Here is a 26,260-nt window from a genome sequence, read left to right as displayed (position 1 = left end):
TCCTCATCAATACACATTGCTACTCCAGTGCATAATTCTCATCTTCACAAACAGCCCCTTGGCCTCGGCGCTGCCTCCCTCGTTTGCAGCTCCCCCACCTTCCACTCCTCCCTGCCCAGGCTGTTTCTGTGAAGCCTTCCAGCAATGACCTTGGTTCTGCTCCACCCCAGGCTCGGATCAGCCTCTCTGGCTGAACTCTAAGGGCATGATTCCCAGGTCGAGCAGATGGACTCACGCTCGCTTAGCTTGAGCTAACTGGTGCAGACATTTGGCATGGGCAGCAGTTCAGGCTAGCGTGCCTTTTTGTCCACTGGGATCCAAGCCCAGGTGGCTAGGCAGAGCTACACCATCCACAGAACTGTTCTTAACGCTAGATCAGCTTGAGCTAACACAAGTCTCCCTGCTGCAGTGACTAGATGCCCCCTACACTTCTTGGGGCAGAGATCTGCCTCTAGCCCTCCAGCTCTGTTGGTTACAAAGAGTTTGGGGGTTCAGTGTGTCCCCCTCCAAGTATTTAGCTCAAAGCTTGATGCTGCTAACTGGCAAATGTCACAAGGCGAGTGGTACAACTCAATTTGTATGTTTTTTTATAATTTCAACAGATAAATTGATTTTAAAAACAGCTTAAAAATAAGTTTTCATGGTTATGCAAATGATAGGGGAAAAATGCTTAAAATGATTTTTATCTTCACAGTTGCAGGATATTGGGGGGCGGGGTCAGGCAATATTTATTTAACAGTCGGTGCTGACATTCAACAAGTTAAAGCTTCATAAACCATTAAAACACCCATTGGCAACATCACCTGTCAAAGTATACAAAATGCCAAGAGCCTTAAATCAAACTCTGATAAGTTATCAAGCTACATTGCCTGTCAGTTTCAATTATCAGCAGGAGGGGGGGTGTCAGTTTGTGCATGTGTGATGAAATCTACTATTACTGACATTTACCGATTTGAGAAAAAAAACCCTCATTTTTCCAAACCTCCTCATGAGCAAGAGCCTAGAAGCATCATGGACAAACATCTCTAGGAAGCTTGTTTTCCTACTGGCCAGAAAGCCAGAGTTCAGCCAAGCCCAAAGACCAGGTTGAAAATTACTGCTGGGAGAAAATGTGTCTGCAACATTTTAAACAGTAGAGTGCCACCCCTCCCTCCCTGGGCTGTGGCTGCTACAAACTCTCACAGGTCCTCCTGCAGCACTGATAAGTAGAGCCGTTGGTGAGCAGCATGAGCAGAGGCAGAAATAGCCTGTGTGATGGATAAGGTCAGAGAAACTAGGGGAAGGAGAGCGAAGGCTGTTGCTTTGCAGCGAGGTTTATTGCAAGGTGTGGGTGAACACACAGCTGTGAGTGATGGATTGAGCCTAGGTTCTAAGCTCAGAGCCCTGGGAAGACTGTAGGAAAGTTTGTCTAATGCCTAGGGGTAAGAGGATCTGCCGGGAGCCTCCAGGATCTGCTGGGAGCCTCCTCCTCCCCAGGGAGCCCAGCAACCAGCCAACACTGCCTGTTGCAGCCCCGGAGAGAGGGAGCAGGGCTAGGGATGCAGGGGGGCGGTGCAGAGCCCAGAGCAAGCCGGCAGCTGCATGCAAAATCTGGCTCCGGACTCCTAGTCCGGAGCCCAGTGCTGGCTGTGCAGAAAGGCACACCTTTTGGAAAATATCCTCAGGGGAAGCAGCTGCTCCCCCCCTAGCTATGCTACTGCCTGGGGTACACCACTGTTTACCTCTCTCCATTCTGAAAACTGACTATTTATTCCTACCCTTTATTTCCTATCTTTTAACCAGTTACCAATCCATGAGAGAACCTTCCCTCTTATACCATGACTGCTTGCTTTGCTTAAAGCGTTTGGTGTGGGACCTTGTCAAAGGCTTTCTGAAAATCTAAATGTACTATAACCACTGGATCCCCCTTGTCCACATGCTTATTGACCCCCTCAAAAAATTCTAGGAGATTGGTGAGGTATGATTTTCCTTTGTAAAAAACATGTTGACTATTTCCTAACAAATTATGCTAATCTATGTGTCTATGTGTTCTTTACTATAGTTTCAACCAGTTTGCCAAGTACTGAAGTAAGATCTGTAATTGGCAGGGTCACCACGGGAGCCCTTTTTAAAAAATTGGCATCACATTAGCTATCCTCCAGTCATTTGGTACAGAAATTGATTTAAATGATGGCTACAGATGACAGTTAGTAGTCTTGCAATTTCACATTTGAGTTCCTTCAGAACTCTTGGGTGAATACCATCTGGTCCTGGAGACTTATTACTGTTTAGTTTATCAATTTGTTCCAAAACTTCCTCTAATGACACCTTAGTTTGGAACAGTTCCTCAGATCTGTCACCCAAAAAGAATGGCTCAGGTTTGGGAACCTCCCTCACATCCTCAGCCATGGAGACCGATGCAAAGAACTCATTTAGTTTCCCCACAGTGGCCTTATTGTCCTTGAGTTCTCCTTTAGCATCTCAATCATCCATTGGCCCCACTGGTTGTTTAGCAGCTTTCTGCTTCTGGTGTATTTTTTTTTAAATTGCTATTATTTTTGGAGTCTTTAGCTAACTGTTCCTCAGATTCTTTTTTGGCCTTCCTAATTATATTTGTACACTTCATTTGCCAGAGGTTATGCTCCTTTCTATTTTCCTCACTAGGATTTAACTTCCACTTTTTAAAAGATGCCTTTTTGCTTCTCACTGCTTCTTTTATTTTGTTGTTTAGTCACGGAGGCTCTTTTTTGGTTCTCTTACTATGTCTTTTAAATTGGGGCATACATTTAAGTTGAGCCTCTATTATGATGTCTTTAAAAAGTTTCCATGCAGCTTGAAGGGACTTCACTTTTGGTGCTGTACCTTTTAATTTCTGTTTCACTAACCTCCTCATTTTTGCATAGTTCCCCCTTTTCTGAAATTAAATGCTACAGTGTTGGGCCACTGTGGAGTTTTTCCCAGAACAGGGATGATAAATTTAATTATATTATGGTCATTATTACCAAGCGGTCCAGCTATATTCACCTCTTGGACCTGATCCTGTGCTCCACTTCGGACTCAATCAAGAATTGCCTCTGCTCTGGTGGGTTTCAGGACTAGCTGCTCCCAGAAGTAGACATTTAAGATGTCAAGAAACTTTATCTCTGCATCCCTTCCTGAGGTGATATGTACCCAGTCAATATGGGGATAGTTGAAATCCCCTATTAATAATGAGGTTTTTTTTAATTTTAACAGCCATTCTAATCTCCCTGAGCTTTTCACAGTCACTATCACCATCCTGGTCAGGTGGTCGATAATATATTCCTACTGCTATATTCTTATTATTAAAGCATGGAATTACTATCAATAGAGATTCTATGGAACAGTTTGGTTCATTTAAGATTTTTACTTCATTTGATTCTACGCTTTCTTTCACATATAATGCCACTCCTCCACCAGCATGACCTGTTCTGTCCTTCCGATATATTTTATACCCTGGTATTACTGTGTCCCATTGATTATCATCATTCCATCAAGTTTCTATGATGCCTATTATATCAATATCCTCATTTAATACGAGGCAGTCATCTTTGCTGTTGCTTAACATTGGGTGAATGTACATTTCTTTCCTCTGATCAGCCCCAGTCTGACACCGCAGCCCTGACCAGCCAGATATACAACCTGCCAGTAAAAAATACCCAGATTCTCCTCATTCACAATTGCAAAACTCACTCACCTCCCACTCACTGCAAAAGGAGAAAGGTCCTGACCTCCACTTCTCTGAATGGGAAAATCACTGATCCTTCCCCTTCCAAACTGCAGAAGCTAACTTACCCTTTTCCTCCTTGAGTTGGGCTGCAAAAGAAAACCAAAAGGAACAGTTTTCAATATATGTACTTTATTGCTTTCAAATTAGAGGCCCAGTATGGTTCCCAGTGTAGCCAATTGAAAATGACACTGAATTGAATGAAGGAAGGTTCATGTCTTGGAATAAGTGATGCTCATTTTTTCTAACACCACCACTCTGCCCCCACGTGATTGTGTACTTAAATGGAACCTTAACAATTTCTTCATGAGTTTGTTCTGTGCAAGAGGCACAGGGTCAGCACATGTTACATGAAGGGGTTACATTTTTCTCATGTATCTCAGTGTAAAGGACATAAAGTCGGTTCAGACTTACTCATTTGCTTCTGAACATGAAGTGTTACATGACCTCAAAAGGCTTATTTTTCAAACGAAGAAAAAATTTGTACTTTATTTTTTCTGCTAAAACTTTCATGACATTATCAGGTACATGACACTAAATATGCAGGGGTTGGGAGCAATTGGGAAAAGCAGAATCAAAGAGGTGGGTTTTGAATGTAGCTGGGAAACCTGAGAGGTTTGGACCATTCTGGTTTTGTGCAGGATTGAGATCTGTATTCTGAATCCAGCTTCTATGCAGTTTAACGTTCTATCTCACAAACATCTCCCTATTGGCTCACAATGTCCAGGCTCCAGTGGAGCATAAGTGTCTCTGAGGGTCATTGTCTCAAAAAATAAACAAATAGTCATTTCAAAATGAAAAAAATTGAAATATTCCATTTTAACAAGATGGAAACAAAAAGTTTTGACTGAACTGAAACACATTTCTTTCTTTTTCTCTCCGCTCTACTCCTTCCCCCACCCTGTAGGAGAGAGAGAGCCTGGAGCATGGGGCTTGGTGCCAGATCTGAGGCCTGAACCAGAGACTGTGACCTAAGTCAGGCCATGTATTAAAGCAGATGTTTACAAGTTCACTGTCCACTACATGAACTTGTCAAAGTTGTTGCTCATGTCCTAGGCACAAAATATTTCTGTAAATACATTCCACCTACTACAGACACAACCCATTTTAATATATGATAAGATGGTTTCAAACAACAATGAATGGGGATGTTTTGTTCAAGATACCAGGAAGAAGGGGAGGTACAAATCAGATGTCACGAAACATGTAAGTTGTTTGTCCCAGTCTATTAGTGTCAGGGTACCTCGCCTTAGCCCTTTGTGTGGCCTGGGGAACAGGAGAAAGTCCCGCTGTTGACTGAGCTGCTCCTTGCCACTGGGCACTCATGTGTTAGTGAACAAGGAACCATTGACCCAGGGTGCTAAGACTGTGCCTTCAGGGCAATAAACTTAGCCGAGTGCCTTTGTCACTGAACGCTGCCTGTGATCTTTCTTTATGGTTAACACTGAAGTATGCTGAATTAGCAGGCTACATTATCTGCTAGTGCTCCTAACACCAGAGATCCATGGACAGAAGCACTGAGCAGCCTGAACAGCATTACTAAGGCAACAACATTACACCCTTCAGCACTTAACAACAACCCTTTACATTTTTTTTTTGTTATCAAAATACACATGTTCCCATGGAAAGTTTCTGAAAATCCCTTAATCTGGTACTGAATACACTGGGCCAGAGAACAGACTATCTGGGTTTTATGTCCTGCTCTAGCGAACATTCCTGTGTGACTATCACCACTTCCTTTGCAGGGGGATTGTCAAAGAGCCTCCTCTGTGTTCTACACAGGATGTGAGTTACCAGTTTGGAGGACTCTTTCTGTGGAAGACTATTCTCTTCCCATCCCCGAGGCAGCAGATGTGGTGTCGGCCTGGCCTCAGCTACAGCTCAGGCCCAGCTTTAGGAACTCTGTTCTGCTGCACTCTACATTGAGAGCTTTGTCCTATAGGAGATATGTTCAGTTCCTGGAGCTCGTACATATTTTTGCTCATTCCTGACTCCTTCAACCTCTCCTGTTCGGACCTTCTTTGAAAAGTGCTGGTGAAGTCTCAGCTCTATGAGATAGTCTATGATTGCAGAGCCTATGATTCCAGAGTCCCCTATATTAACCCTCCTCTTCCCAGATCCAAGAACCATACAATGTGGGAATCCCTGCTTCAGTCAGAGCTGTTAGAACTCATAAAGGGTATGCAAAGTTGGGTCTGTGGACTGTAAGTATTCATTAAAATAGGCAAACTCACCTGTTTCCTCCTGGAGTTCCTCTGCAAAAGAAAAGTAGGGATAAAAAGAAAACAGTTCAGCACATGTCCATGGAGTTAAAAATTGAAGAGCGTGAATGAGATCATTTCTCTCTCCTTTCTGATAGCATAAAGATCAGCCATAGTTAATGAAGGGCACAGACTATTCATAAATTAGTCAATCTGTGGGCTTCCCCCTAGGTAGTAGAAAGACAAGATTCCCTCAAGGATCTGTCCCATGCCCTTCCCCCTAGGTAGTAGAAAGACAAGATTCCCTCAAGGATCTGTACTGGGACCAGGGGATCTGTAAAAAGTGGTAAACTTGGTAAAAGGGTACAGTGAGGTGGTAAACTTTGCAGATGATACTAAATTGGTCATAATAGTTAAGTCCAAAGCAGATTATGAAGAGTTACAAATGGGGAGGAACAGTGGCTGGCAGGGAGGCCAGTAGGGAGGAACAGCGACAGGTGGGGCAGCCAGCCAGAGCAAGTGCTCAGATAGCGGAGCAGGCAAGGTGCCTTTTTCCCCGAATGGGAGGTGAACTCCCACAGATGTAGCTCTGAACCCTGGGTCCTCACTGACCAAGGACAGCCACTGTGTGTGGTGTATGGTGAAGAAGCAGAGAGGGGCACAGAAAAGGAACTTTTGATTGTAGAACTCAAGAACATGAGGCTGCCAGAGATGAGGGAGGCCAGGAAACTGCTCTGGAAAAGAGCATCCTTGTATACAAAGCCCAAGACTCATGAGCACGAGGCCTAATTTCCCATCAGTCTTGGGCTCTGTGGAAATTTCTGTCTGCTTTACTCTCCACTTTGTGAGGTGAGAACTCTCCAGATACCAAGGAAACATTCCTGGGAGAGGCTTCTGGAGCTCCCAGCAGAGGTTTCCCATAAGAGGGGATGACTGGGCCCTTCAGTAGAAATTGTTCTCCTTGGCAGAAAGAAGGTATTTATACTAAAGATGTTATAGAAATTTGTGTTGTGGAAGCTAGAGCTCACTGCTAAACGTTGCCATAATGAAACTTCACTCTGAGTGATTGTCTCTGCAATCAAAGCAACTTCACCCTTGCCTTCCTGCCACTGTTTAGCAAAGGCAGACACTTCTCAATGTGTCACCGCTTTTGTCTTTGTTTTTTCTTCAAATTGGCTTAACAAACACATCTTTTCTCTGAGAAGTCCTGTTCTGAAATCCTCACCCTGACCAAGCAGAGACACAACCTTCCAGTGAAAAAGTCCCAACTGTCTTGAGTCGTATTGGCAGATATGTACCTTCCTCCTCCTTGCTGCAAAAGCTCAAAGGTCCTGATCCCCAACTCAGTCAAAAGGACCCTGCCTACCATGCTTCCCTCACTGGGGAAATGTCAGGCCCTTCCCCCTTCAAACTGCAGCCATCGGAGAAAACTTACGTTTGTTGTCCCCTGGTTGATCTGGGGGGAAAAAACAAACATAAGAAGGGCCCTACTCGTCAGACCAAAGGTCCATCCAGCCCAGTATCCTGTCTATTGATAGTAGCCAATCCCAGGTGCCCTAGAGGGAGTGAACAGGTAATGATCAGGTGATCTCTCTCCTGCCATCCATCTCCACCCTCTGACAAACAGAGGCTAGGGACACCATTCCTTACCCATCCTGGCTAACAGCCATTAATGGACTTAACTTCCATGAATGTATCTAGTTCTCTTTTAAACACTGTTATAGTCCTAGCATTCAAAACCTCCTCAAGCAAGAAGTTCAACAGGTTGACTGTGTGCTGTGTGTTTTATTTGTTTTAAACCTGCTGCCCGTTAATTTCATTTGGTGGCCTCTAGTTCTTATATTATGGTGTAGTGAGGCGGTGTGGCTCCCCTCCACCCTGGAGAGGGTCAAGCCCAACCGGAGGCCAGAGTGGGAGGAGCTAGCGATCTCTGAGCCCGCCCCTCAAAGGGTCAGGCGGCGACCCGGAACTATAAAGGCCGGCCCTCAGAGCTCAATAGGGCCCCAGCCGCCGGAGAGAGCAGATGTCCCTAGGGGAGCTCAAGACTGGGAAGCTCCTGCAGCCCAAGGCAGCCACCCAGACTGGCCAGAGCTACCCCACGCCCGCTACCCGGAGAAGCTGCTGGAGCTACCCTGCGCCCGCTACCCGGAGGAGTTGCCGGACCTGCAAACTAGCCCTGGCCGCGACGAACCCATGCTCCTGGACCCTGCAGAGGCAAACGTCAGGACCCAGGTAGGGCCCGAGGGGGAGTACGGAAGTAGCCCGGGGGCAGCCGACCCCAGTCTGGCTGCAGCGGTACCGGAGCCTATGTCAGTGTGTTGTGGCCAGGATCCCCACTGACTAAGCAGCGGATCGTCAGCCACTGCTAGGGCCCCGTGCTGGGATGCAGTGGAGTGGGAGGGCCTGCGTCCCCCCTGCCACCCCATTCCTGGGTGGCAGACTCCCCCTCTCCCTGGCCTGAGGAGGCCGAAGCCTGTTACTCTTGCTCATCCCTGCCTAAGGGTCTGAGCACTCCTGACTCAGTAGTTGCTACCCCGCCCTGACCTAGGCCCAGGCTCATAGCTGTCGTTACGGCTCAGCCCTGCCTGAGGGTCTGAGCCTCCTACCCCAGTGGTTATTGCCCCGCCGGAACCGGGGCCAGACGGAACCACAGTGCAGGCGACTGCCGCAAGAGCTGCCAAGAGAGACCCCAGCCGGACTATTTCCCCGGACCCATCGGTGTGTAGTGAGCCGGCGTGGGTCCCCTCCACCCTGGAGAGGGTCGAGACCCGGTGAACTCTTGTACATATGGGAACAAGTAAATAACTTTTCCTTATTCACTTTCTCCACACCACACATGATTTTATATACATCTATCATATCCCTCCCTTAGTCTCCTCTTTTCCAAGCTGAAAAGTCCTAGCCTCTTTAATCTCTCCTCATATGGAACCCTTTCCAAACCCCTAATCATTTTAGTTGCTCTTCTCTGAATCTTTTCTAATGCCAGTATATCTTTTTTGAGATGAGAAGATCACATCTTTAAGCGCTCCTTTTGTATCTCGATCATCCAGGGCCCCCACTGGTTGTTTAGCAGACTTCCTGCTTCTGATATACTTAAAAAAAACCATTTTGTTTGTTTGCGGGCATACCATGGATTTATATAAGCGCACTAAAATAATCTCTGTCTTATTCTCTATTCCCTTTTTAATGAACCCTAACATCATGTTTGCTTTTTTGACTGCCGCTGCACACTGCTTGGATGTCTTCACAGAACGATCCACGATGACTCCAAGACCTCTTTCCTGATTAGTTGTAGCTAAATTAGCTCCCATCATATTATATGTATAGTTGGGGTTATTTTTTCCAATGTGCATTTCTTTACATTTATCCACATTAAATTTCATTTGCCATTTTGTTGCCCAATCACTTAGTTTTGTGAGATCTTTTTGAAGTTCTTCACAGTCTGCTTTGGTCTTAACTATCTTGAGCAGTTTAGTATCACCTGCAAACTTTGCCACCTCACTGTTTATCCCTTTCTCCAGATCATTTATGAATGTTTAATAGGATTGGTCCTAGGACTGACCCTTGGGGAACACCACTACTTAGCCCCCACCATTCTGAAAATTTACCATTTATTCTTACCCTTTGTTCCCTGTCTTTCAACCAGTTCTCAGTCCATGAAAGGATCTTCCCTCTTATCCCATGACAGCTTAATTTATGTAAGAGCCTTTGGTGAGTGACCTTGTCAAAGGCTTTCTTGAAATCTAAGTAAACTATGTCCACTGGATCCCCCTTGTCCACTTGTTTGTTGACCCCTTCAGGGAACTCTAATAGATTAGTAAGACATGATTTCCCTTTACAGAAACCATGTTGACTTTTGCCCAACAAGTTATGTTCTCCTATGTGTCTGACAATTTTATTCTTTACTATTGTTTCAACTAATTTGCCCGGTACTGATGTTAGACTTACCGGTCTGTAATTGCCGGGATCACCCCTAGAGCCCTTTTTAAATATTGGCGTTACATTAGCTAACTTCCAGTCATTGGGTACAAAAGCCGATTTAAAGGACAGGTTACAAACCATAGTTAATAGTTCCTCAATTTCGCATTGGAGTTCTTTCAGAACTCTTGGGTGAATGCCATCTGGTCCCGGTGACTTTTTATTGTTAAGTTTATCAATTAATTCCAAAACCGCCTCTAGAGACACTTCAATCTGTGACATTTCCTTAGATTTGTCACGTACAAAGGACAGCTCAGGTTTGGGAATCTCCCTAACATCCTCAGCCATGAAGACTGAAGCAAAGAATTCATTTAGTTTCTCTCCAATGACTTTATCACCTTTAAGCGCTCCTTTTGTATCTCGATCACCCAGGGCCCCCACTGGTTGTTTAGCAGACTTCCTGCTTCTGATATACTTTAAAAAAACCATTTTGTTATTACCTTTTGAGTTTTTAGCTAGCCATTCTTAGAACTCCTCTTTGGTTTTTCTTATTACATTTTTACACTTAATTTGGCAGTGTTTATGCTCCTTTCTATTTACCTCACTAGGATTTGACTTCCACTTTTTAAAAGATGCCTTTTTTATCTCTCACAGCTTCTTTTACATGGTTGTTAAGTCACGGTGACTCATTTTTAGTTATTTTACTATGTTTTTTTAATTTGGGGTATACATTTAAGTTGGACCTCTACTATGGTGTCTTTGAAAAGTGTCCATGCAGCTTGCAGGGATTTCACTGTATCTTTTAATTGCTGTTTAACTAAATTCCTCATTTTTGAACAGTTCCCCTTTCTGAAATTAAATGCCACAGTGTTGGGCTGTTGAGGTGTTCTTCCCACCACAGGAATGTTAAATGTTATTATATTGTGGTCACTATTTTCAAGCGGTCCTGCTACAGTTACCTCTTGGACCAGATCCAGCGCTCCACTCAGGAATAAATCGAGAATTGCCTCTCCCCTTGTGGGTTCCTGTACCAGCTGCTCCAAGAAGCAGTCATTTAAAGTATCGAGAAATGTCTCTGCATTTTGTCCTGAGGTGACATGTACCCAGTTAATATGGGGATAATTGAAATCCTCCACTATTATTGGGTTCTTTTGATAGCCTCTCTAATCTCCCTTAGCATTTCATCGTCACTATCACTGTCCTGGTCAAGTGGTTGATAATAAATCCCTATTGTTATATTTTTATTAGAGCATAGAATTATTATCCATAGAGATTCTATGGAACATGTGGATTCATTTAAGATTTTTACTTCATTTGATTCTACATTTTCTTTAACATATAGTGCCACTCCCCACCCTGCATGACCTGTGCTGTCCTTCTGATATATTTTGTACCCCGGAATGATTGTCCCCCATTGATTGTCCCCACTCCACCAGATTTCTGTGATGTCTATTATATCAATATCCTCCTTTAACATGAGGCACTCTATTTCACCCATCTTATTATTTAAACTTCTAATATTTGTGTACATGCACTTTAAAAACTTGTCACTGTTTATTTGTCTGCCCTTTTCTGATGTGTCAGATTCTTTTTTATGTGAATGTTTGTCTGCTGTGGCCCCTACATTATCCTCTTTCATCCTCTGTTTCTGACTATAACCTAGAAAATCTCTATCAATAGACTCTCCTCTAAGAGAAGTCTCTGTCCGATCCACGTTCTCCACTGCAGCAATCGGTTTTCCCCCATCTCTTAAGAGCTGCTCTGCAACCTTTTTAATGTTAATTGCCAGCAGTCTGGATTCACTTTGGTTTAGGTGGAGCCCATCCTTCCTGTATAGGCTCCCCCTATCCCAATAGTTTCCCCAGTTCCTAATAAATCTAAACCACTCCTCTCTACACCATCGTCTCATCCACACATTGAGACTCTGAAGCTCTGCCTGCCTACCTGGCCCTGTGCGTGGAACTGGAAGCATTTCTGAGAATGCCACCATAGAGGTCCTGGATTTCAGTCTCTTTCCTGTCAGCCTAAATTTGGCCTCCAGCATTATATCCTTGCGGGCAGCAATTTTAGGAAGAAATCACTGGAGACACAGAGAGCTGTAAACCTTGGAGCAGCCATTTATTGCTACACACAGAACTAACCAACAGCCAGCCAAACTGCCTGGGCTATCCCCTAATAAACTGACTCAGTTGCCATAGCAACACAAGATTCTATTACCATGACAACCAAATACACAACATATTCCTCCCCCCTTAATAAGAATGTCCCCAAAATAAAACAAACACTAACTAGAGAAGGAGGGTAGACTGCTTCCATTCCTGGCTAAACCCCAGGGATTATTTTGCCCCATAACTGTGGGTTCGCCCTAGCTAAAGATCCAGCCATTGAGGAGGCCTTCTGTCTCTAGGTGAATTATGGCGAACTTCTGGTGTTGTTACACCCGAGAGTGTTTTGGGTGTGGGCCTGACAATGGGATCGGGGATCGTAGGGCGAAGGGGTGAGGATGGGGTATCAGCTTGTGCCGGGCAGAGAGGTATCTCTGCCGCTGGCAGTAATGGAGGGGAAAAGTCAGGAACAGGTGACTCTTGATTTGGTGTCTCGCTGGAGGTGGTGAAGTCAGGCAACTCAACTGACGATGTGTCCTGAGGACTGGTATGACCTGGCAGCAGCTGATCTACATGTCGCCGCCAGGTCAGATCCTCTGCAGTATGGACTTTGTAGGAAACAGGTCCCGTTTGAGCGATGACAGTGGCAGGGACCCATTAAGCTCCAGAAGTATAATTCCGAGCCAAAACCGGCTGTCCCGGGCTAAAGGTTCGGTCTTTTGCTCTGGGTGCCTGCCTGATGACTTGATCTTGCTGCTGACGTTGCACAATTTGTCGGGGTTCAGAAGGTTTCAGCAGATCAAAGCAATTGCACAGCTGTCATCCCATCATTAGAAAGGCCAGGGATGCCTTGGTCGTAGCATGAGGTGTGTTTCTGTAGGATAGTAATTTTGAATGGAGTGTTGTCCCCTTGCTGATTTCAAAGCTTGTTTCATTATCTGCACAAACCTTTCAGCTAACCCATTAGTGGATGGATGATATGGTGCTGAAGTGATGTGGTGTATCCCATTTGCCTTCATAAACTTTTGAAAGTCCTGAGAGACGAACTGCGGTCCGTTGTCACTCACAAGTGGTTCTGGCAGACCGAAATGACTAAAGAGTCCTCGTAGTTTTTGGATAGTACTCTCTGCAGTAGTGGACTGCATTATAGAGACTTCTGGCCATTTAGAATGGGCATCTACCACCACCAAGAACATGCTTCCTTCAAGGGGGCCAGCAAAGTCAACATGAATGGCTTTTCAGGCCAGTCCCAATCGATGTAGGGGTGCCCACTGGGGTGCATTCCTCACACCCTGACATGACATACAAGCTCTTGCCTTCTCTTCAATAGCACTGTCAACCCAGGCCACCAAAAATAGCTTCGTGCAATTTCCTTCATGCACACTATTCCACGGTGACCAGAATGGAGCTGTTTTAACATCTGTGATCTCAGTGGCAGTGGGATAATGACGTATCTCCCCCACAACAAACAATCAGATTGGATTGATAACTCCATCCTCCTGGACATGTAGGCAGCAAGGTCAGGTGAGACCAGAGAGGTTCACCGAGATGTTCCATGCATCACCAGGTCCATAACTTGGGACAATATTGGGTCAACTCGAGTTGCGTTCTTTACCTGAATAGCGGTGATAGGTGTATTCTCTACTTGTTCAAAGTAAAAGATTTCCTTCTGGGCAATATCTTGACGGCTGACAGGCAACGGCAGCCTTGAGAGACCATCCGCATTGCCGTGCAGAGTGGATTTCCTATATTTGATTTCATATGTGTGCGCGGAAAGCAACAATGCCCACCGTTGCATACGACTAGTGGCTAATGGAGGAATGCCTGTGTGGGGTCCAAAAATTTAAGTCAGGGGTCGATGGTCAGTGAGAAGAGTAAACTTTCATCTGAACAGGTACTGATGAAACTTCCAAATTCCAAAAATGATTCCCAATGCCTCACATTCGATCTGGGCATAGTTAGTTTCTGCTTTGCTTAGAGTGCGTGAAGCAAAAGCAATAAGTCTCTCTTCTCCCGAAGGCATAATGTGTGACACGACTGCTCCCACTCTATAAGGGGAGGCATTGCAGGCCAACTGTAGGGGTAAGGATGGATCAAAGTGCGTCAGAACTTCAGAATTTAGCAATGCATCCTTAGCTTTGTTAAATGCAACATCACAGGCTTCAGTCCACTTCCAGGCCTTGTTCTGCCCAAGGAGTTCATGAAGTGGTTTTAGCAGTGTGGCTAACTGTGAGATAAACTTTCCATAATAGTTCAATAGTCCTAGAAACGAGTGAAGCTGGCTAACATTTTGAGGAGTGGGAGCCTCCACAATAGCCTTAACCTTGGCAGGGGCCTTACGAAGACCTGTAGCATCAATGATATGTCCCAAATATTCAGCAGAGGGTGGGAAGAATTCACACTTGTCTTTGCGGACTCGCAGTCCATACTCTTCCAGTCTTTGTAGGATAGCCTCTAAATTCCTTAAGTGATCCTCCTCATTCCTTCCAGTGACCATGATATCATCCAGATAGCACTGGACTCCTGGCAAGCCACACAAGATCTGGTCCATAGCCCTCTGGAACAGTGCCGGAACAGATGTTATTCCGAAGGGTAGGCGACAGTATCGATAAAGCCCCTTATGCATCACAATAGTCAACAGCTCTTGGGACTTTTCATCAACGTGCATCTGTAAATATGCTTGACTCAGATCAATCTTACTGAATTTTTGTCCCCCAGCCAGGCCTGCGAAGAGGTCATCGATGCGGAGAAGCGGGTATTGCTCTGCACATAACACTGGGTTGACAGTGACTTTAAAATCACCGCAAATCCAGAGGGAGCCATCTTTCTTCACTATTGAAACAATAGGAGTTGCCCATGGGCTATGGGTAACTGGTATTAGGACTCCATTGGTGACCAGGTGCTCCAGGTCCGCTTCGACTTTTGGCCTGATGGCATATGGCACAGTTCTGGCTTTCAGATATTTTGGTTGACTGTCAGGTTTAATGTTCAATGTCACAGTGATTCCCTTCATACTTCCCAGATCCTCTCCAAAACAGCAGCATGTTTCCTTAGTATAGTGGTCAGACTGGTTTCTTCTTTAGTCACTTGGTGCACTTCTGCTCAGTTCAGCTGGATCTTCCTAAGCCAAGACCTATCCATTAAGGCTGGGTAGTTACCTCTCACCACAACAGTGGCAATTTAGCAGCCTGTCCACTGAGCTCCACCTTAACATCAATAGTGCCCAACATAGGCACAGCTTCTCCCGTATATGTCTTCAGCACTTTTTTCGTTGCTTTAAGTGGAAGATGCTGTAGCTTTTCTTTATACACAGTCTCTGAGACCAGTGAGACGGCTGCACCGGTGTCCAGTTCCATGCATATAGGTTTGCCGTCCAACAACGGGGTTACCCGGTATTCATGTGAGCCCACTGCCAAAGACAAAACGTGGAGTGGCACTTCCTCTTGCGATGAGGTGTCACCTTGATCATCCTGGGTCTGCTCTAGGTTATGCAGCTTTCCCTTTTTGGTCGGCCAGACCACAGGCCTCTTTTTCTTTTGTTTACAGGCACACTCAATGTGTCCCTTTTTGCCACAGGGTCAACACACCAGGTCCTTACACCAGCATTCTAATGCACGATAACCCGGCTTACCACAGCGGTAACATTCCTGATTCCCCACAGTTTTGTGGGTAGGTTCTTGTGACACCTTATGCACCCTAGGCGATGCATTGATGGATTGTGCCTCTTTGTAGCCAATTCCATGGAGACAGCAATATCAGTGGCCTTCTGTAAGGTAAGCTGAGCCTCTGTCAATAGGCGCTTCCGTATAGCTTCACTGTGCAGGCCACACACTAACCTGTCACGTAGGGCCTCATTTAATATCTCCTTAAATTCACAGTGTTCTGCCAGCTTTCTCAAAGTTGCTACAAATTGTACAACTGTTTCATCTCCTTTCTCGTCTCTTTTGTGGAACCTGTATCTTTCAGCAATTACCAGTGGTTTGGGAATAAAATGGGACCCCAGGATTTCCACAATGTCACTGTAAGATTTGGTCTTTGGCTTAACAGGGTGTAGTAAGCTGCATAGCAGGGAGTAGGTTTTAGCCCCTACAACACTTAGGAATATTGGCAACTTCTTTGCTTCTGTAATGTCATTTGCAATAACAAAAAGCTCAAAACGCTCAGTATACACATGCCACTGCTCTATAGTCTCCACAAAAGGTTCCAGTGGCCCTGTAAGTGTAGCCATGGTTTTAGTTTCAGTTTCACAGTCAGTGCAAACAAGCCAGTTCTCACCCCCTTCCAGCAGCAAACAAGGTTTGTTTGTTGGTTTTTATACCTTAACTTCTACTTCCTTCTGTTGCTGGGGCAGCACAGAAATCCCACCCTCGTAGCCACGTTGTTATATCCTTGGGGGCAGAAACTTTAGGAAGAAATCACTGGAGACACAGAGAGCTATAAACCTTGGAGCAGCCATTTATTGCTACACACAGAGCTAACCAACAGCCAGCCAAACATGCTGGGCTATCCCCTAATAAATCTGACTCAGTTGCCATAGCAACACCAGATTCTATTACCAACATGACATCCAGGACATCTCTCCTACCCTTCCCTATTTCATTGGTACCTACATATACCACGACCACCAGCTCCACCCCAGCACTACACATAAGTCTATCTAGATGCCTCAACAAATCCGCAAACTTTGCACCAGGCAGGCAAGTCACCATACGGTTCTGCCAGTGATCACAAACCCAGCTATCTATGTTTCTAATGACTGAATCTCCATTACTAACACCTGCCTTTTCCAAATGACTGGAGTTACCTCCCACAGAGAGGTAACCTCAGTACGAGAGGATACCCCAACATCATCAGGAAGGAGGGTCCCAACTATGGAAGGTTTCCCTCTGCTTCCATTGACTGCTCTGCTTCCCTGGGCCTTTTATCCTCTTCAACAGCGCAGGGGTTGTCCGACCAGAGGTGGACATACCTCTCTGCCTCTCTTAGCTCCTCCAGTTCCACCACCCTGGCCTCCAAAGCCAGTAGGGTACTACTGGCAGGGCTGCCGACAGAAGGCAGCGGAGGGGGGGATCCTCAAATCACTGTCACAGCAAAGGACTGCTTTAACGTCAGCAGTCCGTACCAACAGGTCTGCCGACAGGGGAGGCAAAAGGGGCAGGCACATTAAATTATGGTGTTGTTCGTGTGCTGGGTTATATTTCTTGTAAATAGATAAATAGTATTAGTCATTTTCCAAAGAGACAGCATCTGTATGTCCCAAGCACAGAGTGCTGAAATGAAGAACCCAGGACCCAGTGCATGCCAGGAGGAAAGACAAGCCACTCCAATTACCAAGCAGCAGGGAAGAGGCTTAAGCCACAAGGCAGGGTGGGGGTGGGGGGAAGGAAGCTACATGAAACACAATGTTGGCATTTCCCTTCGAGAGCTGTCTCTGCGGCAGGGGGGACTGAAAGAGCCTCTGCCTCCTATGAGGCACAACAAAATTGGCAGGAAGTCAGGGACTGCAGGGGATGGGAAATTCCCCTGCTGCCAGTGACAGGGCTGATTCTGAACCCAGGCTGCAATCAGGCAGAGGTACCCCTCCCTTTTAAGGGAGCTGGGAGCCCTAGCAAAATGAAGAAACATCCACATATCACTTTCTACACTAGGTGTTAGGTCAGTATAACTACATCACTCAGGGGTGTGGATTTTCAATACCCCTGTGTGACATTGTTATACTGATGTAGATCTGTAGTGTAGACCTAATCTAACTTTCCTGGAAAGTTAATGGGATTTAGTCTTCAAAGTATCTAAGGACTTGTTTGTGTGGGGACACTCAAGAAAGTTAATCTGGATCAACTTTTAAAATGGATTAGTTAAACCACAGTAAACACATGTGGACATTCTTATTCAGAATTAAAACAGCCTTAATTTGATTAGCTTAGTTCACAAATCAAATTCAGGCTACTTAAAATCTGAATAAGGATGTCCACACAGGGGGTTAATGAAATATAACTAATCCACTTTACATTCAAACTTCAGTTAATTCGAATTAATTTTCCAGAGTTTTTCTGTGTAGACAACAACACAGTAACTTTTGAAAATGATAGTCAAGATCCTAAATCATTTTGCCACTTTTGAAAAATTTATCCTTATGGAATAAAATGTATTTTTTTCAACCTGAGTTTGGAAAGAAAAACATCTGTTCTCTTTTGTAAACAAACTGTTGCCATAATAACTCTCACAAAGTTCTTGAGGTCCCTTCCAGCCACACATTTCTTTGATTCTATGTCGTTATGGCTGAAGGTTCTCCTGTTCTTAGGATGCTAACAAACTCTGTTGTAAAATTAACAATGCTTCAGAAGAGCTTATTAAAAAGTAGTTTAAATTACATTCTAACATCACTTTAATGTTTAGAAGATAGATTTAATAATACAGCTCCAAGAATTGGTATTTTAAAAGCAAATGAAGGGGAGAGTGATTATTATTGATATCTCCTCTAACAGCAGACAGTCTGAAATCACTTCTGAAATCAGGAAACTGATCTCATAGTGACATGCATTAGACCATCTAATAGCTGCCCAATGGAAGAAGTGGAGATTCCATCATTTGGGAGTTTTAAAACAATAATAGACAAAGCAATAAAATGTGCTGTGGAGAAAAGATAAGCTTGTGCTGGCTCCTGGGGAGACACAATAATAGAGTTTGATAAATATGTTTTCTCCAATTCTAGAACTTTCTTACCTATAACCAAGACATCAGTGATGATCTCTCTGTGAAATGAGTTGGCTGTGGCAGAACATACATATTTCCCTGCATCTTCCACCTGAATATTGTTCAGTTGCAGAGAAATATTTCCTTTCCCAAACTCCTTTCCTTTAAAAACTTTTGCCTTTTTTTCATATTTCTTCCTGAGCCATTCTCTGCTGTTGACTCCATTTGGAGACAAATAACCATTTGAGCATTTGTCATCCTGTGGATAAGAATTAACCAGGAGGCTGCTTTCATCATAGAGGTAGAGATAGATTGTCTTAACCTCCCCAGGTCCAACTTTCCTCCATTGCAGCTCCATGCTAGGGGGCAGATGTTTCGTAATCAGCCGGCAGGGAAGAATGGCATTTTCTCCAATTACAGCTGTAATGACGTCATGTTCTGCCTCCACATCAAAGAAACCTGAAAAATGTTTATGGGGTTATAATTGCACCAGCAGCACATAATGACTCATGTTAATGTGTAAGAGAGCGCGAGTGAAAAAAAGGACAGCCATAATTCTCCTCTTAGTTATATACTCTTGAGTAGTTTTGTATCATCTGCAAATTTTGCCACCTCCCTGTTTACTCCTTTTTCCAGATCATTTATGCACATATTAAATAGGACTGGGCCCAGTACAAATCCCTGGGGCACAGCACTATTTACCGCTTTCCTTTCTGAAAACTGACCATTTATTCCTGCTCTTTGTTTCCTGTCTTTTAACCAGTTACCAATCCATGAGAGAACCTTCCCTCTTATACCATGACTGATTATTTTGCTTGAGAGCCTTTGGTGAGGGACATTGTCAAAGGCTTTCTGAAAATCTAAATACCCTATATCCACTGGATTTCCTTTGTTTACTTGTTGACCCACTCAGAGAATTCAAGTAGATTGGTGAGGCAAGATTTCCCTTTATAAAAACCATGTCGACTATTTCCCAACAAATTATGTTCATCTATCTGTCTGACAATTTTGTTCTTTATGATTGTTTCAACCAATTTGCCTGGTACTGAAGTGAGGCTTACTGGCCTGTAGTTGCCAGGGTCACCTCTGGAGTCCTTTTTTAAAATTGGCGTCACATTAGCTATCCTGCAGTCATTTGGTACAGAAGCTGATTTAAATGATAGGTTATAGATGTCAGGTAGTAGTCCTGCAATTTCACATTTGAGTTCCTTCAGAACTCTTGGGTGAATACCATCAGGTCATGGAGACTTATTACTGTTTCATTTATCAATTTGTTCCAAAACCTCCTCTAATGCAGGGCCGCCCGGGGGGGGGGGGGCAAGAGGGGCAATTTGCCCCAGGCCCCGAGCCCCACAGGAGCCCCACGAGAGTTTTTCTGGGCCCCTGGAGCGGGGTCCCTCACTCGCTCCGGGGGGCCCGGAAAACTCTTGCGGGGCTGGGCACAGGAGCTTCTTTGCTCCCGGTCTTCGCCGACAGGGGGTCTTTCCGCTCCGGGGCGGAAGGACCCCCCGCTGGCGAATTACCGCCGAAGATGGAGCGGGACCCGCCGCCGAACTGCAGCCCGGTCTTCGGCGGTAATTCGGCGGTGGGGGGCCCTTCCGTTCCAGGACCTGCCGCCGAAGTGCCCCGAAGACCCGCGGCGGGAACCCCCGCCGCCGAATTACCGCCGAAGACCGAGCTGAACTTTGGCGGCGGGTCCCGCTAGGGCGGTAATTCGGTGGCGGGGGGGTCCCTGCCGCGGGTCTTCGGGGGACTTCGGCGGCGGGTCCCGGAACGGAAGGGCCCCCCCGCCGCCGAAGACCCCGGGCCCCTGGAATCCTCTGGGCGGCCCTGCTCTAATGACACCTCAGTCTGGGACAGTTTCTTAGATCTGTCACCCAAACAGAATGGTTCAGGTTTGGGAATCTCCATCACATCTTCAACCATGAAGAGCGATGCAAAGAATTCATTTAATTTCTCCGCAATGGCCTTATCGTCTTTGAGTGCTCCTTTAGCATCTCAATCATCCATTGGCCCCACTGGCTTTTTAGCAGGCTTTTTTGTTTGTTTGTTTAATTGCTACTACATTTGAGCCTTTGGCTAACTGTTCTTCAAATTCTTTTTTGATCTTTCTAATTATATTTTTATACTTTGTTTTCCAGAGTTTATGCTCCTTTCTATTTTCCTTATTGGGATTAGGATGTATCTTCCACTTTTTAAATTATTCCTTTTTGGCTCTCACTGCTTCTTTTACTTTGTTGTTTAGCCATGGTGGACCTTTTTTGTTTCTCTTACTATATGTTTTAAATTGAGATATACATTTAAGTTGAGCTCCTATTATGGTGTCTTTAAAAAGTTTCCATGCGGCTTGAAGGGACTTCACTTTTGGTGCTGTACCTTTTAATTTCTGTTTCACTAACCTCCTCATTTTTGCATAGTTCCCCCTTTTCTGAAATTAAATGCTACAGTGTTGGGCTGCTGTGGAGTTTTCCCTGCCACAGGGATGTTAAATTTAATTATATTATGGTCACTATTACCAAGCGGTCCAGCTATATTCACCTATTGCACCTGATCCTGTGCTCCACTTCGGACTCAATCAAGAATTGCCTCTGCTCTGGTGTGTTTCAGGACTAGCTGCTCCCAGAACCAGTCATTTAAGGTGTCAAGAAACTTTATCTCTGCATCCCTTCCTGAGGTGACATGTACCCAGTAAATATGGGGATAGTTGAAATCCACCATTATTATTATTTAGTTTTTTATTTTATTAGCTTCTCTAATCTCCCTGAGCATTTCACAGTCACTAACACCATCCTGGTCAGGTGATCTGTAATATAATCCTACTGCCATATTCCTATTTTTCAAGCATGGAATTACTATCCATAGAGATTCTATAGTACAATTTAGTTAATTTAAGATTTTTACTTCATTTGATTCTACGTTTTCTTTTACATATAGTGCCACGCCCCTGTTAGGATATAGATATTCAGGCCTGTCTGCAAAGGCCTATACTTTAAGAATTTAGGTATATTCTTATCATTTAGCTAGTTATAGAGATATAAAAGAAAGAATCAAAATCACTGTCTGTCTGGGTAATGGCCTTCTCTTACTGTGACAGTCTGAGGCCTGGTTCTTCAACTAAGCAGCAGAGGCCAGCCATAAACTGGGAAGTGTATGGTCACATCCACACATTCCAAACTAGTCACATTGAAATAAGGCATTCTGGGGCTGTTAGGAAGGTGATTCGATCTATCACCTCAAGAGAAAGGAAAGAGCCTAGAAGATGTAAAATGAAACTTAGTTTGACAGCATCCTGTCTGGCAAGAACTCACTTATCAATAGACACAGCTGGAAAACCCTTATGTCTGTATAGATGTAGTTGTGAAATCCTCACTTCTGTATTGTTTTGTATGTTTATTTGCATGGTCTCTGGTTCTGTAATTGTTTCTGTCTGCTGTATAATTAATTTTGTTGGATGTAAACCAATGAAGGTGGTGAGATATAATTGCTTAAATAACCATGTTACAATATGTTAGGATTGTTTAGTTAAACTTCAGTAAAATGATTGGTTAAGGTATATCTAAGCAGAACTCAACTCTTACTATATAGTCTGCAATGAATCAGGAAGTAAGGGGCGGGGGGTGGGGTTAGGAACAGGGACTGGGGATGGGGGAATTGGGATCATGGTTTTGCTAAAGGGGGAAATGGGAACAGGGGATGGGAACAGAAACAGGGACACAGGCAAGGCTCTGTGGTGTCAGAGCTGGGAAGGGGGACACTAAGGAAGGAAAATGGAATCATGCTTGCTGGAAGTTCACCCCAATAGACATCAAATTGTTTGCACCTTTGGACTTTGGGTATTGTTACTCTCTGTTCATGCGAGAAAGACCAGGGAAGTGAGAGGGTGAAGGAATAAGCCCCCTAACAGCCCCAACCAGCACGACCTGTTCTGTCCTTCCGATATATTGTATACCCTGGTATTACTGTGTCCCATTGATTTTCCTCATTGTATCAGGTTTCTGTGATGCCTATTATATCAATATTCTCATTTTAAACTAGGTACTCTAGTTCACCCATCTTATTATTTAGACTTCTAGCATTGGTATCTAAGCATTTTAAAAATTTGTCACTTTTTAGCTGTCCCCTATTCCATTACATAATTGTATGGGACTTTTTTTTCATTTGACTGTTTCTCATCAGATCCTCCCTGTATTTTATCATTTTCCATCCTCTCCTCCTTATTAGGACATAGGGAATCTCCATTTATAGATCCTCCCCTAAGGTATGTCTGAACCACATGTTCCTCCGCACTTGTCGGCTTTCCCCAGCCCTTAGTTTAAAAACTGTTCTATGACCTTTATAATTTTAAGTTCCAGCAATCTGGTTCCATTTTGTTTAGGTTCTGGTTTGGTTTTGATTTACCATATTATCGTTTCAAACAATAATATGGTAAAGGACACCTGGGAATCTTTAGTGAGCACCAGTTGGGGTCTACATAGACTAATTAATGTGCAACCCTTTAATGCGCTTTAGAAATCACATCCCAATAATGCTTGTTGGTGCTCTGTGTAGGCAAGCCTTGAATGACATGGTTGGGCACAAGGCAGGTGTGTTTAGTCCTGTTTTCTAAGTAAGAGCAGGAATATTTGTTTTGAAAGTACATCTCCTCTTACCAGAAATTGCAATAACTTTTTCATGGTGCCTCTTCAGCAAGGGGTTTATTATAGTGCATGAGATGGTGTCAGAAGCAGTATCTGCTACCCTGAGCGTACTGTGGATTTGATACAGCTCTGTCACATCTTTCTGGATTCTTGTTTCAGCCATAGCGGTTATTTTTTGTCCTGTGCTGTCAGTCCAGAGTACTTCAGGTTGTGGGTACCACCCTTGGGATGTACATCTCAGAGTGACTGAATTATTCTGCTGATGTTCTATAGTTAGGCGAGGTGCTGATCCAAAACCTAGAGTGAAAACCAATTTTTAAAAAAATGTTAAACAGGCTGAAGAACTATCTAACAAACCAAACAAAGAGTGCTAATGATGATCACCACTATCATTAGAGTCTCCATGTCTATTGACTCTACACTGAACTATAATCTTGCATTTCCAGGTATCTTAAATCCATAGAGAGATTTTCACCTCAAAAAGATCACCAAACACTTCACCAGCTGATCCCAAACTGTATGTAGACATGACTTCGTCGTATGCATGTGACAGCTTCTCTTTTGGGATGGCAGCAGGTTAGTCAGCAAACAGTATTTTCAGAAAAGAGGAGATCCACCTTTGTGCGGTCCATATTTTGGGCACATTCAGGGGCCCTTCTAGGTCCCATTGTAAGTCAGAGCAGCCTTAGGGCTATTCTAACTTACACTTTGTTTCCCATCGTCCCCTATGAGGCGTTGAAAGCAGAGTATAGCCAAAGCACAGTGTGCTCCAGGCATACCCCTACCAGCCCTTCGCTTGCTCCCTCTCCCACAACCCTGACATGCCCCTTACACCATGTCTGGAAGCAAGGCCACTACAGAGCCCTTACATCAGCTCTACACTGGCCAAGGAGACCTCTCTCTGTACAAGGGGTAATGTCAGCGGTTCATTTCCATGTAAAAGGGCCTTAATGTAACTGAGAATCAGGCGCAGTGTGTACAAACCACAGGTGGACAGTGACCTCACAGTTCTGCAGGACTGTAATGTACTGCCTGTGTGTATGTGTGTGTGAGATGGGAGGAAATGGCCCAGCTTTGCCCCTGTGCTTTAGTCATTTTATTGCTGTTGTACAACAGCAGCACACACAAGGCAGGGGAATGACGATTGCACATGCCACCAGCAAAAAGCCAGAGAAAAAGGTACATGAGGTATCCATGTTGTGTGCATACACCGTGTATAATTTGAATACACTATGTGAGATGGACACCAAACTGCTGATGCTTCTCCGACCCCCAGTCCAGCACTTCTCTCCTCTTCCTTCCCAGCCCATCACTTCCTCTGCCCACCTCCCATAACATTGCACACACGTGGGTGTTTCTCCTTCCCCTGCCAGCTGGTGAACCCTCCCTGTTGGGAGGAAAGGATTAAATGGAAATACAGCTGCTACACACAGGGCAAGGCAATGGAGAATCAAGTTGTGATCAAGGATGCGATCAGTGCAGCATTGTTCCCTGCCAGCAACACTTTTGTATCAACATCTCCATGCTTACCTGCAACAATCACCTGGGCGATAGCTTCTTGATAGACACCATCGCTTATCACCGCACAGACGTACTGCCCACTATCTTCTACTTGCCCTGGAAAGAGCTTCACCCTAACGACTCCATTCGCATATCGTCCTTTGATCCTCGGCAGGTCCACAGCCTGGCCCACCTCAGTCCCTTTTTCTGTGCTATTGTAAAAATATAACGTCGTATTTTTGTTCCTTTCCATTTTGTAACAATGCACTTGAATGTTAGCAGGGACCTGGCCTATCAGATGGCAGGACAATGTCACAGCTTGTCCAACCAAGACAACTGCAGGAGCAACATGCACAGTGACAGTAAAATCATCTGCAAGAAAGGAAATAAATCATGATCACTGATTTTCTTCAAAAGCTTGAAAATGGTGTAGCCTGAACAAAAGAAAAACTAGATGCAATTTCTGACACACAACAACAGTGCTATGTTTCCTGGGAGAAACTCACCCCATCTAACCTAATTATCCCCCTTCAGAATGGAGAGAGTGTTTGAGCTCCTCACTGATAGCTCAGCTATACACAGATTTGAGCACGAGGTGGTGCAGACTGAACTTCTCTGGGGTCGTTGCAGGAAGTTCTAGGCAGAGAAGGAGCCTGTACCATCATTAAAGGTGTTAAAATGTGTTCCCCTCTCAGTGGCTGGCCTGCATGGTGAGGTGGACAGCAGAGCTAAGGCTAGACTTGGCTGAATTCAATCTTTAAAAAAAATAAATTTGATGGATAATATCAACTTATTTTTAATCATTTTTTCTGTTTTTAATCTACTGAAAATTTCAAGAGTTTGCAGACTTACAGGGTTTAATAATTTTTTTTATTTGTATCAATTTAAATGTTCACAGTTGCAGGAAATTATGGAGGGGCACACAATGGGGGCGTGTAGCGGGCTGGTCACCCGCTCCTGGCCTGAAAGGGGTTAAAAGCCAGCCCTTGGAGAGGGCTGGGGCTGGGAACCGTAGACTGGGCTGATTGAGGATGCAGCCTCAGCTGTGGCCACACCCCAAACAGACCCATCTGACCCTATAAAGGCCAGAGAAGCCAGGAGCAGACACAGTCTCTCTCTGCCTTCAGAGACAGAGGGACCTGGCTGCTGGGAAGCTCAGGTGCCTAGAGTGAGGCAGGGCTGGTAACTCCCCAGGCTGCAGGGCCTTGTCCAAGGCCCCATAAAGGCAGTGGGTTGCAGAGAGAGGCAGTAGGTCCAGACCCAACCTTGCCTATGATGAATGGCTGACGCTGCAGTCTGCTCCAGGGTACGGGAGCAAGTTGGTGACTAGCAGTAGCCTACAAATGAGGCGAGGTGGGAAGAGGGGGTGGGGGCTCCCTGGGGAGGGGAGACCCTGAGACTGAGGGGTGTACTGCCAGGGGAGATAATGGGGCACCGGAGTCCTAGGAGGGACAGGGGGCCAAGTGGCAGTGGGACATTGGC

The 26,260-nt window shown here is 44.8% G+C and overlaps 1 protein-coding gene across 1 annotated transcript in view; it reads right to left on the bottom strand.

Moving 5' to 3' along the window:
• Positions 1-25,031, bottom strand: part of LOC120388859 — a 69,391-nt gene extending 44,360 nt beyond the window's left edge. The window contains exons 1-4 of the mRNA XM_039510950.1: positions 24,809-25,031; positions 18,672-19,100; positions 5,959-5,979; positions 1,183-1,273 (exon numbers count right to left, since the gene is read on the bottom strand). Coding sequence (XP_039366884.1) covers positions 1,183-1,273; positions 5,959-5,979; positions 18,672-19,100; positions 24,809-25,031 — 764 coding nt within the window. The remainder of the gene's footprint in view (positions 1-1,182; positions 1,274-5,958; positions 5,980-18,671; positions 19,101-24,808) is intronic.
• Between the last annotated feature and the right edge of the window lie 1,229 nt (positions 25,032-26,260).

Source organism: Mauremys reevesii, linkage group 22 (genome assembly GCF_016161935.1).
Source record: "Mauremys reevesii isolate NIE-2019 linkage group 22, ASM1616193v1, whole genome shotgun sequence".
In the NCBI taxonomy this organism is placed as follows: domain Eukaryota; kingdom Metazoa; phylum Chordata; order Testudines; family Geoemydidae; genus Mauremys; species Mauremys reevesii.
Note: the sequence above shows the minus strand (reverse complement) of the source record. Positions and strands in the feature narration are given on the sequence as shown.